At 41.8% G+C, this 12,885-nt stretch overlaps 1 protein-coding gene across 1 annotated transcript in view; it reads right to left on the bottom strand.

Moving 5' to 3' along the window:
• Positions 1 to 12,885, bottom strand: part of FAM13A (family with sequence similarity 13, member A) — a 129,197-nt gene that overhangs the window by 28,008 nt on the left and 88,304 nt on the right. The window contains exons 7-9 of the mRNA XM_009329823.1: positions 8,012 to 8,198; positions 5,005 to 5,081; positions 4,252 to 4,294 (exon numbers count right to left, since the gene is read on the bottom strand). Of these exons, the coding sequence (XP_009328098.1) occupies positions 4,252 to 4,294; positions 5,005 to 5,081; positions 8,012 to 8,198 (307 nt within the window). The remainder of the gene's footprint in view (positions 1 to 4,251; positions 4,295 to 5,004; positions 5,082 to 8,011; positions 8,199 to 12,885) is intronic.

Here is a 12,885-nt window from a genome sequence, read left to right as displayed (position 1 = left end):
AGGCAGAATGCTGTCAAGTAAATGATTCATCATTTAGCACTACCTAGAAGCAACTGCTGTTTGTCTCACCACTGTTCACCCCTGCACATACCACACGTCGTGTGCATTTATGCAGAAATCACTGCCGTTCCCACAATCCAGATACACAGTACGCGTGTCTGTAATAGTGCTTGATGACACGAGCAGTTTTGTCACTCTAAAATAAATTAGCTGTAATGCCTCACAGAGGGCAGTAGGGAAAAGGAAGTGTAAAGCATGTACATAAACATACAGTGTAATATGTCTAAACCCACCCACAAACAGAGAGTTCTCCGAATAGACAGCATTACATTACTACATAAACTATTTATCTTGGTAAGAACAGCTTAGGCATAATTCTCTCCAATATAGTCTAGCAGGTAGTCAACATGCAGATTTTCCCCCTGCAGGTATTTTGATAACCTAGTTAGCAATCTGCATATGCTGATGTGTGAAGAAAACGGGCCTAAAGAAAATAACTGGTACATTTGGACGTATTTTACTTGTGAATCCAGAAGCATGGCCAAACTGTACTAAATCAATATCCTTAGTACATGCCACTAACGCACATTTAATTTTTTTCATCTGCATAAAGCTAATGATGTGTTTGGGGTATTTTTCCCCCCTTTGAGCAGAGAAAAACAAGTAAGCTTCATGTAGAGAGGCAAAAACCTGCCCCGTAGACAAATCATATGAATAAATGTTTTTATCTGGATTCAATCCCATCAATCCCTGCAATTAGACAGGGTGCTAGATAATCTCATCTAGGCTCCCCTTCCCACGAAAGGTTGGACCAGGCGATCTTTTGAGGTCCCTTCCAATCTGGGCTGTTTTACGGTTCTAAAAACCTGGGTGATGAACACCCTGGTATTTGTAGTGTTCTGCATTGTATTTGTATAAGGTTTGTGTTTCATTTCAATAAATCGCTTTTTTGAAACATTGTAACAAAAGGAAACACTAGATGACAGTTTGCCAAGCACTAATAACTCGTACAGCTTGACACTAAATCTGATTACAAACGTGTTTATTGTGAAAGCTTTTTACATGGAAAAATGCTAATTCACCATTCAATAACTTTTAAGCTGCTTCCATGTTGGGAGGACTTAAATATTTCTTTAAGGTCCAGCAACAAATTTCTTGCCAGCATCTAAATAGTCAGTGTACCTTACAAACAGAAAGACTGGTCAGTGGCCAGAAACAAGCAGTCTTCTACATTTACTAAAGAACAAACTGTACCAGTTGATAAACTGCATTTAAATTGCCAGCACAGTATTTTAAGGCTGAAAGAAATAAAGCAGTAAGTTTCAAAATAGGTGCTATTTTTAATAACATCAAGAAGCGTGAAGAGAAGAACTTCTCTAGACTTTAACAATTTCAAAGGGAGCAACCTGAAAACACCATCTCATCACCACCACTGATACTAATTACAGAATTAAATGTCTTTCTGTGAAGAGCGTACAATCACCTGACTTATTAAGACTCTTAAAAGACATCTGTAGCAGAGGTAACAGCATTTCCCAGATGGGTAAACATTTCCATTACAGACATATTAGAAGGATCATATCAATGTCTTCTTTCTTCTTAAGTCACTTCTGTTGTTGGAAATATTTAAAAGCTGTTTAAAAACAGGCCTGTGCTGTGCCTGCAGCCAGTTACTCTCCTTTCCTTGCTCACTGATGTAGCCTCTGATACGATGAATAAATCATTAGGCGTTCTGAAGAACAGTGGTGGTACAAACCCAGGAGACTCAAGAAAGCACATGTTTAACCTTCTTTGCATTAACGCTCCAAACCCATACAGTGGTAGATAATTCAGTATTCCCATCACTTATTTTCCTGTTTGATTTCCTGATGCCTCCAGTTGCCAACCTCCAGGACAAAAATCAAGTAAGGGAGAACTACTGTGCTTTAGGTATGGACGTGCCACAATTTCTTACAAACCAAAGGGGCAGCAAGTTGATGGTCTCAGTAGCAGTTGGCAGTCACAGTGCACTGCGGATATTACATAAATGACCACAAAAAAAATCTTCACACTAGGCACTTGGGTTCTGCTTTTTAGAAGCTGCTTCTGCAGCCATGCTTTGCAGGCACCAGTAACTACAGATCTAAGTAACTTGGGGATAAGTCAGCTGCTTTCATTGTCCCTGCTCCAAAGGAAGTTCAGCATAAAGAGTAGCTCAAGCAGCTAGAAATAAATGGCAACAGAAAGACCTTTGAATTCTGATCAGGAAGTTGTATTCTGTTCAATTACAGGTGGATTCAAATCCATTTTATTTAAAAGGCTTGCTTCCCCTACATCTGATCATCCATTACAACCACAAGCAGGAAGGATCCTTAAGCACCTCTTGGTAATACAATCTGATGCAAGAATGCAGCCATTCTGCTGCCTTACACCTGAGTCATACCAATCCCCCTCTATACTTGTTGCCACGTTGGTGTGAATCTTAAACATCCTTCCCTTATCAAAACCTGGGTACTAGAAACCTGTGTTTTTCAAATCACAGCCTACATCCTGGAGCTTAGATACTTCCAAGGGCAGATTACGAAGGCTACAAAAGCACTGAAAATTCATACAGGGCATGTGTTTCAAGGTATTTTTACTGCCTCATGGAGACTCGAGACTGCACAACCGGTAGCTATGGCAAATTCCAAATAACCTTTCCTAGTATCTTCAGACTTCAGAGACAGGGTGAGAAAGAGAAAAAAAGTAAGAAAGTCCCTGTCCCTTCCTCATCTTAAGTGAGTTGTTTGTAACGAAAGGTATGCCTTTAAGCTGCCCTCAACAAAAGGCTTATAAGGGACAAGGAATGTAAAACTACCCTGCAGGAATGTAACATTTTCTTGACCTTGTAATTCCTATATAATACAATCCCTGGGTTAAGGCCATGTCTTCTCCTGCAGTTAAAATTCTAAATTTTAAAACTCTTCCTAAGGAGAAGTTTATTTTTAGATTATGATTTCATATTCAAATATACCTCCCCCAGACTAATTTAAAAGCTTAATGGGAGTCTTGTGTCGCATGACAGTGACAGCACCTTCTCCCCATGCAAGTCAGTACGTGAGGAACAAGGTGTTGCAAAATCCACGCTCCAGAAAACGCAACAGCTCACAAGCAAGTGCAGGATCATTGGGGATTACTGACCCTCTGGGAGCAAAGTAGGAGATCCATCTAAGCCCAGTCAGAGCAGTGATCAAAGGCAGCACTGAACACCCCTTGCAGAGGTTACATGTTTCAGCGCCCCATGAACTTCTCTAGCTACAACACAGCGTTCGCAAATAATCTTTTACCTTTCCTGCTAGATGGAAATAATACCTACCAGAAATGAAGTCTTTCAAAGGCAATAAATGCAGAGTGGCTTTTATTTTTCAAAAAACAGAAGAGAAGGCTAGTTTAACAATACTAGCAGCCCTCAGTTAGACGGCCAGAGAAACCAGACATTGTCCACAGCTGTTTTACTATGCCCCTCTAAAACGGGTGCACAACCGAGGGAGAGGTACCTCAGATAACTCTTCCTAGTATTTTAAATGCTTGGCTGTCTAGAGGTCTTCCAAGCAAACCCAAATGAACCACTGACTGCAAAGGTGTTCACCTAACCCAACCCCAATCTTTGCTTTGCTGAACAGTTAGGTGAAAAACACCATAAAGTGAATGCAGGAGGTGGGTGTTGAGCAGAAACGGAAAGTTGGGGAAAAAACTGTTGCCATCAGTGTCACACCTCCCCTCCTGATATCCATCCCAACCACCAACCCTTAGAGAGAAGCAGGAGATGATCCAGTTTTCTAAGACAAATGGATCACAGGCACCCATGTTCAAAGGCAACAGGCTGCATTGGGAAATCATAAATAAAAGACCAAATGATTTTAGAGAAATCAAGAGAGACAAGCTAATCTTACTACCCCGGGAGATAACCAGTCACACACCCTGTTTGCAATGATTAATAAGGGAACCTGGCGTCACTTAAACCAAAGTGCTGACTTCAGTGACGCTTCCCTTTTTTGGCATGGAGGGATTGAAGGGACTAAAGCAGATGCTTTCAGACTCCTCAGTGGTTGAGAGGCTCCCTAAATTATAAATAAAAATCAGAGGGAAGGGAAAGAAAAAGCAAATGCTAACTCCATTTCTCTGGGAGAAACAAAATTTCACAGAACTATATGCCTAACTACTTGTTTCTACTCAATAAAAAACCCATTTAGAGACCACAGAACTGAAACACAAAACCCCAAAAATACCAACCTGAGAGTGCCTGAAAAAAACCTCATCGTTTTCAGTTTCTTTGCTACAAAAAAGCAAAAACAAACCAACATATTACAAACACAAAACCAGATTTGTCTTGTAACAAAAACAAGCAGGACTTCTGCACACACAGGTTTTTAGATGTTTGCTACTGCTGCACACTTACTAATTCATTCAGTAAATGAAGGGACGCTCTGGGCTGCAGCACTTCAGGCCGCTAAACTATGTATTTTTGCTTCCTCTCAGGAGCTCTTTGTGAAAAATATGTCACTTAATCCCAGTGCCCTTAGTCCAAATCAATACAACTCTCCCAACAAACGTAACTGTGGAGAGACATTGTCATCTCAGGCGAGCAGAGTGCGGCTGTACAGCTCTCGCAGAAGAGCGAAGCACAAGGAAGAGGGCTGGATTCCCAACCCAGAGGCCAGGTGAGACAGGCCCTGCAGTCCCCTGTGTGGAGCATGCTTGTACAGGTGCTTCACAGCTGACTTTCAAGTCTGCACCATCAGCACCTTCAGTGCCATTCCTAACAGGCTGGGAGAAGAGTCTTGGTGGCATATGCTGCTGGGCAGAGCCCACACAACATATGCAGTGCCTCCATACAGTCCCACTTTGAAGCTAACATGGTGGGTAATGCTGTTCTGCAGCATAACTAAATGTCACCCTCATAGTCTGTGGTGGAAGATCTCTTAGGCTGTACTACAATCACAGGGAAAATAAAACATATGTGTATTAAAAAAAAAAAAAAATCACCTTTCTTCAGATAAAATTTCCATGTCATCAGGAGCTGTTCTGTCTATAGGCCTGGATGAGCTAAAGCTTTCCATACTCTGTAATACAGTAAATGTTAAAGCAGTAAGATACATAAGAGAAACAGATTCAAGCTGCAGGCCGTTGAACAGATCAAATAAAGAAATATCCAACAGGACTTCTAGAAACAAGACAACAATCAGACTACTGCCTGCTGCACATCTATAACAAAACAAAACCCACACTTTATTGCCCATAACCTGCAAAAAAACCAACTGCTCACTGCTTCGTCTCTTTCATCAGATGACCTCAAAACATCTAACAGAATAATGCTGTACGGTACCCCATCAGTTCCCATTTTACAGACTGTCTGACAGACAGGCTGAGCTTGAGAGCAATTCTGTGGTGTCTACAAGTCCTGTAAGAGCGGGTACCAAAATCCATAGCACCTTCCCAGCAGGACTCGTTATGCTCATCTTAGAAAATACTCCCCTTCTCAGCCAAACCCTTCCATAGTTTCTTCTTAAACGGGCAGAAGACTGCAAAGAGACTGCCATATGCACAGAGGTAACGTTAAGTAAGCTAATACGAATGCAGGGCAAGAAATTCAACTGGTTATGACAACTTGTTCTGAAATTTGTCTTGGTTACCATTAGGAACATTAACACTGTTGTCCTCTAAAGAGCTTGAGAAAGTACTGTGAAGACAAGCCATGTTGCCACTTTGGGCACACGTCCAGGAGGTTTTCTACCCTGTTTTTTGGGCAAGTCCCTCTTAAATAGGAGGAAGTCAGTCAGTAGAATGGAGTATGGCTCCTGCCCCAGCCCTGGGAACCGCGTGCACGGACTTCTTGGGGCAGTCACAGCCCTCTCTCACCTGCTACACCTCCAGCCCCATAAGGTGACACAGCTCAGTCATTCCAGCCTTGCTTAATGTGATTCTTCAAGTCCCACTGGTACCTGGCTACCATGTCTCTGAAATGCAGTTACAAGCTTTTAATGCTTTGCGGTCGGTTTGCTCAGGAGAGTAAGTGGAACTGACAGTTTTTCCACCGCTGGCTTATGCTTTTGAGTCAGATGCAATTAGACAGCTAAGAGGAAAGCTTCCACACACTGTCCTACATACTCTTTCAGGCTTTGAAAAGCAGGAAGGCTCAGAAAATGGTGGCTAAGAAGATACAACGTCACAAATTTGTTTACATGACGAAGGCCTATTAGTAAATGCTAAGGTGCAGGTTATGTCCTTTGATACTCCAAGTAGGTAGTCTAATTTGAGTTATTATTTGAAGTGTAAAGATGTAGCCAAAAGAAAGCTAAACCACCACACATCCTTGCGGGCAGTCTCTGAAATGCAAGTATGAAATAAGCGTACTCATGAAAACGTAAAAGCAGCCTTTGCTCTTCAAAAAGAGTAGCACCATGCTGTCTGCAAGCTGTTTTGTAACGATACTCTCAGTTGACAATCCCACTGTGACACTTCCTCTAGCAAAGCAAGCAAGAACTACACTGACGGTCATCTTGGTCAAAGTGCTTTTTGTGCAAGGTTAGTCCACTTTATGTTCCTTTCAGCCTTTGCACCTCAAGAGATCCAAAAATGAGGGGCAGGGCAAAGTCCAGTGGACACAGGTAAGTTTGAGGACATTTCTTCTGGGCACGTTTTAAGATTTCATGAATGTTTTTCAGGTCCACGGCAGAAGCGGACACTTCTGTCAGTCTTTCCTTTCCCTTCTCAAATCCTGAGTCAAATTCTCATTTACATTTGAACTGCTTTACACTCCACAGGTACAGAGAAGAGGTGCAGAAAAGAGTGTAAGCACTTGACCTTTGCCTATCTTAAAGTCCATTGCTACAAGCAGACACGCAAAGTGAGAGTATGTCTATCTCACTGTGCTCTTTCATGAAGTATCACATGAGTAGGTTACTGATATTGAGCACTAAATCTAAGCACAGCCTACAATCATTGGCATCTTGCCTTCTTTTTATCACAAAGAGATGCCAAATTTGCCTCTCTCTAGAATCTCTGCACAGGGTAAGAGCATCAGATCATTGCAATTTTGTGACCTAAACAAAATGAGTCCCAACACCATGTCACATTAAGAAGGAACTCACTCACAGCAGGCTCTAAAACTTAATCCAGTACAACTGAAGGAAATGCCCTATAGCTCAGAAGGACAGTCTTTTCATACAGCTTTCGCTGTTACTAGTAACCCCATAATGCATGCCTGGTGCCAGGCACCGGGATGCATAGCACTTCTGCTACTGTAAGCAGACCCTGCATTGAAGCACAGTAGTTTCCCAACTGCAGACACTATAATCAGTGTCTGGTTTGGTTGAGAGGGAAGGAGGGTGCATCAGTTTTATTTCACAGCTTGTAAAAGCTGTCTTCTACTGTGAAGGTCACACAAGAATACGCTGGGCAAATTTTACAGCATTTAGGAAGTTTTACTGGTGTCGTTTAAAAGGTAGCTAGAGGGATCATCTTTTGGACCAATACACTCCGAAGTGTTTTGCAAATTGCAAACACCACAGTAACACACAGACTTTAGGGAAAAGGCATAAAACACCTTCATCATCTCATTATCAAGAAGCCACTTGCGATCTATGGTTTCAGAACTTAGCAGGAATATAAAAATAAACTTGACCTAAACATGTGAACCTACATCTGAGGTTCCAACCTCCTTGCAAGACTTTTAAAAGACGGGGAAAAGACTTACTTCCTTTTTCTCTTTCCATAGTGTTTTGCTGAATTCAGAATAAAAAAGCAAGAAGTTGTGGAAAAAGAAAATGACTATGGATGGAGTAAGGGGATCACAGCAGAAATACGGCTTCTCAGTTGCCTCATCACAAAGGTTACAAGTGCAGGATCCACTGTTCCCCATAGTCCAAAATAGCCACTTATGCTTGTACAGTAGGCAAAAAGGCTACCCCCGGGAACCAGATGTGCACTGAAACAAAAAAAAATTTTTCCCACCTGAGTACTAGATGTCAAATAGTACAGCGTGCTGGCTTACCACAGGACTGTCCTGGTTGTCATTAAGCTCCGAAAGCTTGGTGCTGGATTTCTGCCGTTTTGGTTTATTCCTTTCACTAAGATAACCGGAGCTGTTGTCTTGTAATTTTTCTACTTCTTGAGCAGCTAGAATACAGTCTTCAAGATTGCTGAATCCAGATGGAATGTTTTCTTTGTTGACGACTTCCCTAAAAAGAAAAGGGACATTACAAGAAGAGGTTGTTTAAAACACTCTCCCGCTACATTTATGGTAGCAATAGAGAAATGCATCATGCTGACTGGTGCAGTTCCGGCAACATCTTCTACGCCCTACGAAACCAGTATCTCTGGTTCTTCCTACTGCAGCAAACAACACACACTGTGCAATGCTAGATCCCATTGAGGAGTGAAAGCCAGGTGTATAGACCTCAGGTGAGAAAGCTGTGAGGATCAACATTTGGGACTTGATTCACTTCCCACTAATGCCAATACAGAGAATCCCATTGACTTCACATGGAAGCTGGACTAGCTCCTGGCTGTCTGTGGTATTTTTATAGAGAATAAGCAGCATATTTTCCTTTGAGACACGTGCTTTTAATTTAGAAAAGTGATTCACAGCTGCGGTCCAAGGATCTCCTTTGGTACATGACACCGCATAATCAGCCCTCTTACTCATATTCTCAAATGCAAGAGCAGGACTGCAGTGCTTTAGCCAAATGCTTGATTCCTATTTGGGAATTACACAAAACAGAAAAAGGAATGCATCTCTGCAACGGCAACACAACTGGTAGGACAGAGGACTGTTCTGCTATGTTGGGAAGTGAATGGGACAGCTAGCTTTAAGTCATCACATGACGCGCTAGCTGGGATTCTCTGGGCTAGCAGGGTTTGTACACAGTTTTCCAGAAGCCTGGCGTATGGCTTATCTTGCCCTGCACAATTAGCTTGCTGTGTCTGTCAGCACGCAGTTTCTCCTTCACAACCTGTTCAGTAGTCTTCCCTCTACTTTGTGCAATAATGAAGACGCACATACATAACACATCACTACACTATAGGAACAGGAGAAACACAATGCATCTCATTCTTCACCATCCTACCCTGCCGGAGGCTAAAGGCAGGCTGCTTACACTTGACATTCAAACCGGAACGTTTGCTAACTGTTGTATGTGCAGCTCCCTTATACAGTGCTGTGTGACTTCAAAGCCTGCTTTCACGAACAGCAGGAGAATTTATCTAGACTTGCACTGGTGTGACAAGAAACCAGTTACTCTGTAGTATCTGGACAGTGCCAGCATGACAAAGTATTCAGATCAAAAACAAAACCAGAAAGTTTCAGTGATTTTCTAGAAATCTGGAATCTCTAGGTTTTGTTGGTGGAAGAGAGATACAAAGAGGTATTATAAATCTATGATTAAACTTCTAAGATAACACACTTGCCTTTGTGGAAGTTTTACAAACCCCTGAGCAGACCAGTTACATATATATAGCTTGTAGATCATGTAGTCTGCAAAGCCTGGGAGTTCATGTATGTGTTTTTGCGATAAACACTCTTCCTATCTGAAGTCCCATCTTGTGACATTACAAATCCTCTTGTGATCCATCACAAGGCAAGGAGATGAAGTCACTGACAATCGAAATGACAACAGAAAGAAGTTTTGAAAGGAATTCCCAATTGTGATAATTCACCCTAAGGAGTTCCAGCAATCTGACCTAAGGAAACCAGAGAAAACAATTTGAACCCTAGCCAGCATTCAAAACTTCCGATGTGCTTTAAATCTTTGGCTCCAGCTTTACGGACCGAACCTGAACAACTGTGTCAGCCATGTCTAAAGGCAGCTCTGTAACGCAGTGTTGAAAAAAAAGCCCTGCAGTACTATATGCTTCCAAACACGTACACTAGCCAGTCTCTGACCTACTTACCTGAGAAGCCTGTCAGCAGGGCTACTAAACAAGAAAAACTACTTCAGAGCTGCTGCCAGATACTTTGGTGACTTTCAAGTGTTAATTTCCCAGTCCATCTTCACAGCATATTTTCATTCACTATGGAAATGTCTTTTTATTTTGTAACTATGGATTTTTTTACAACAGTAGCATTGACGCATTTTGGGAAATAGCATGGCTGCAATATTAACATGAGGTACTGATGGTTATGCGCCTGTATAAAAGTGGCTTCGTATAGGAAGGTGCAGATCCAATAGGATTTGGGAAATTCAGCACCCAGGAAAAAACAACAAGAGACTAAATGGTTATTTTGGAATCTAACTTGAAATCCTAGCAATCCAATACCACAGTCAAGCGTACACATTCTTTACAAGAACTAGTGCTGTGTTAAAGCTAGACATACGTGTAAGCACTGATTAGATCATGGCCTTGCAAAGTCTGTAGTTACTGTTCCTCAAAGATAGCTATGCCTTGGGCAAGTGTTTGTTAAGGCTGTGTGGTAATACATTTGTACCACACAATATATGCCACAAGTAGAGGAGTATGAAAGGAAAAATAGGTATTATTTTTACTCTTTGACAGACATTTAATGAAATTCACCACTAAATCATGTTTAAACTTTGTGTAACAGCGTGGATAAACATTCTTAAATTTTGATTAATCAAAAGGAAGATTTTTCTGCTTTCAGACAAACTACCAGGGCTCCTCAATAAACCCAAACATAAGCTGTGCCTCCACATACAGAAGGGGAACTTGATCTCACTTTTGAAGACATTCTGAATTCAGAAAAAACATCTAAACCCAATGTTTTTATCTAAAGAAAGTTTCAGGTAAGAGGGCCAACTGCTTGGGGATTTCCACTAAAGCAACAAATACTGTAATTAAACAATTCCAAATACTGTAATTAAGAACTTTACTATACTACATAAAAAAAATGGATTCTTATCATGCTTTGCCCTACTCCATGACCTCTAATAAACTCTACATTTCCCAGCTCTAACTGATGCAATGGAGCTCTGCACAGGCACTGCAGTCTACTCTGCACTTTCAACTCAGGGCAAGGGCCAGTGCATTTCGTAACAGAACTAAGCATTGCCTTGATAAGAGGACACAACTAGGGTACACTTAATCAAATATACTTTCCAAAACAAAGAAATCAGGCTCGTACATGTCTCTGTTTCTCCAGGCTTCCTCCTGCTCTTTGTGGTGTCGCCTCCTCTGCCTGGCAGACACATTAGAAGAGGCTGAAGATGTTCCCGATTCAGAGTCCTCTGAACTCTGGCCGCCTGAGCCATGAACATCAAAGAGATGCTGCTCCACGGCTGAGCGGATTGTCTTCTCTAAATACCTGTCAAGCCGAAAAATAAGGTCAATTGAGCTCAAAGACTTTGTGGAGCTCCCTCTCTGCAACAATAAATAAAGCAAGGGTACCTGAGGGTTATGTTGTACGATGATGGCAAGGCAGTATAAAATGTCCTAGGGCTGTGACACCTGCAAAGAGCTAAGCCAGAATCTTCAGATACCCTGATGTTCAGGTCCCTCAGAAGAGCTGAGCCTTCCCAATTCATCTTGCTCTTTTTTATTTCTAGGGATGTTTGAACCTTCAGTAAAACAGCTAATTTTACTTACTGCAACTATAGACATTGGTGCCTAACTTTTATCCTCCACTTTAATAGTCCTTGCCCTGACAAAATTGTATTTGATACCCAGCCGATACCCATGCTGACACTGGTCGAGTCTCTTGTGCAATCCGAGCTCAGTAAGGCAACGGATCACCTGCAAGAAGGTGATTCACTGCTGTGTCACAGGGGTATGAGAACACACAAACAGTACCTCACCACAGACTCCTCATATGCTTAACTCAGTGACCAAGCACGGATTTGGTTCTGAGTTCATGCTGTTTTCGCATTGTTCTTGTACCATGAATGCACCCACAGCCACCCCTGACTTACTCTGGTGCGAGATCACCATCGTGCCCACTGGCAGTAAGAGGGCTTCCACACAAGCTACAGCAAGGGAGCCTCTGCAGTTGCATCAGTTAAAGGTGTGAGACTACTTGAACTTTCAACACAAACAAATCTCCTTCATTTTGGTACTGACCTTTTCTTATAGTATTTCCTTCCTTCCTTACTCAGAGGAAGTTTTTATGGGCAAAACCTAAATTTTTTTATTTTTTTATTTTTTTGCAAAAAGATCATTTGGAAACACATTTTTGTACATCCCCGCCCCCTCCCTGTTTCTTGCAATGCTTTAAGTCGTCTGCTGAAGAATGACTTTTTCAAACACACCTGTCCAAAGTCCACATATAGCTTCTAGTGCTTTTTCCATAATTAAAAAAGTTACTTGCAGGATTTGCTGGTTGATTTTCAACTGAGTAGCTATGAGTATGGGAACCTGTACCTGGGCTGACCTCTCCAGAGAATTTACAAAAGTTGTTGCTAAGTTGCTATAGTTGTAAGTCTGCTGAGACTGCAGTTCCTGAAAAAGTAAAAAGATCTTAGCAACTGCAAAAAACCCACATGGTTTAACTAGGCAAGTATGTCTGTGTTTCATGTATTGACAAGAATCAGTTCTGCAAACCCATCAGCCATTGGGAATTTCCAGCTCCAGCGAGGGAGCCAACTCATTAGCTCTGCTGCTGCCAGTTATGGTAGTGGGGTCAAGCCCCGTCCTCTGCTGGGATGCGAGAGCGCGCAAACAAGAGCAAGAGGATGACACAGTGCAAATGGCTTCTCTAAACATGCAAGTCCTGCCTAACTAAAACATCACAGGCACAGTACAAGGAAAGAACCAAGGGCCTGAGAATTTTTCAGAAGGAAGTAATTTATTATCATTGCAGATGCTTTGGTTTGGGAAACAGTCTTTTTTTGTTTGTGTAAGAACAACCCTTAAAGAGAAATCAAAGAATAACCAGCAATACTTTAAAAAGCTCCAATATACAAAAAAGGTAGCTAC

The sequence above is a fragment of the Pygoscelis adeliae genome, unplaced genomic scaffold, assembly GCF_000699105.1.
Source record: "Pygoscelis adeliae isolate BGI_AS28 unplaced genomic scaffold, ASM69910v1 Scaffold67, whole genome shotgun sequence".
Lineage (NCBI taxonomy): Eukaryota > Metazoa > Chordata > Aves > Sphenisciformes > Spheniscidae > Pygoscelis > Pygoscelis adeliae.
Note: the sequence above shows the minus strand (reverse complement) of the source record. Positions and strands in the feature narration are given on the sequence as shown.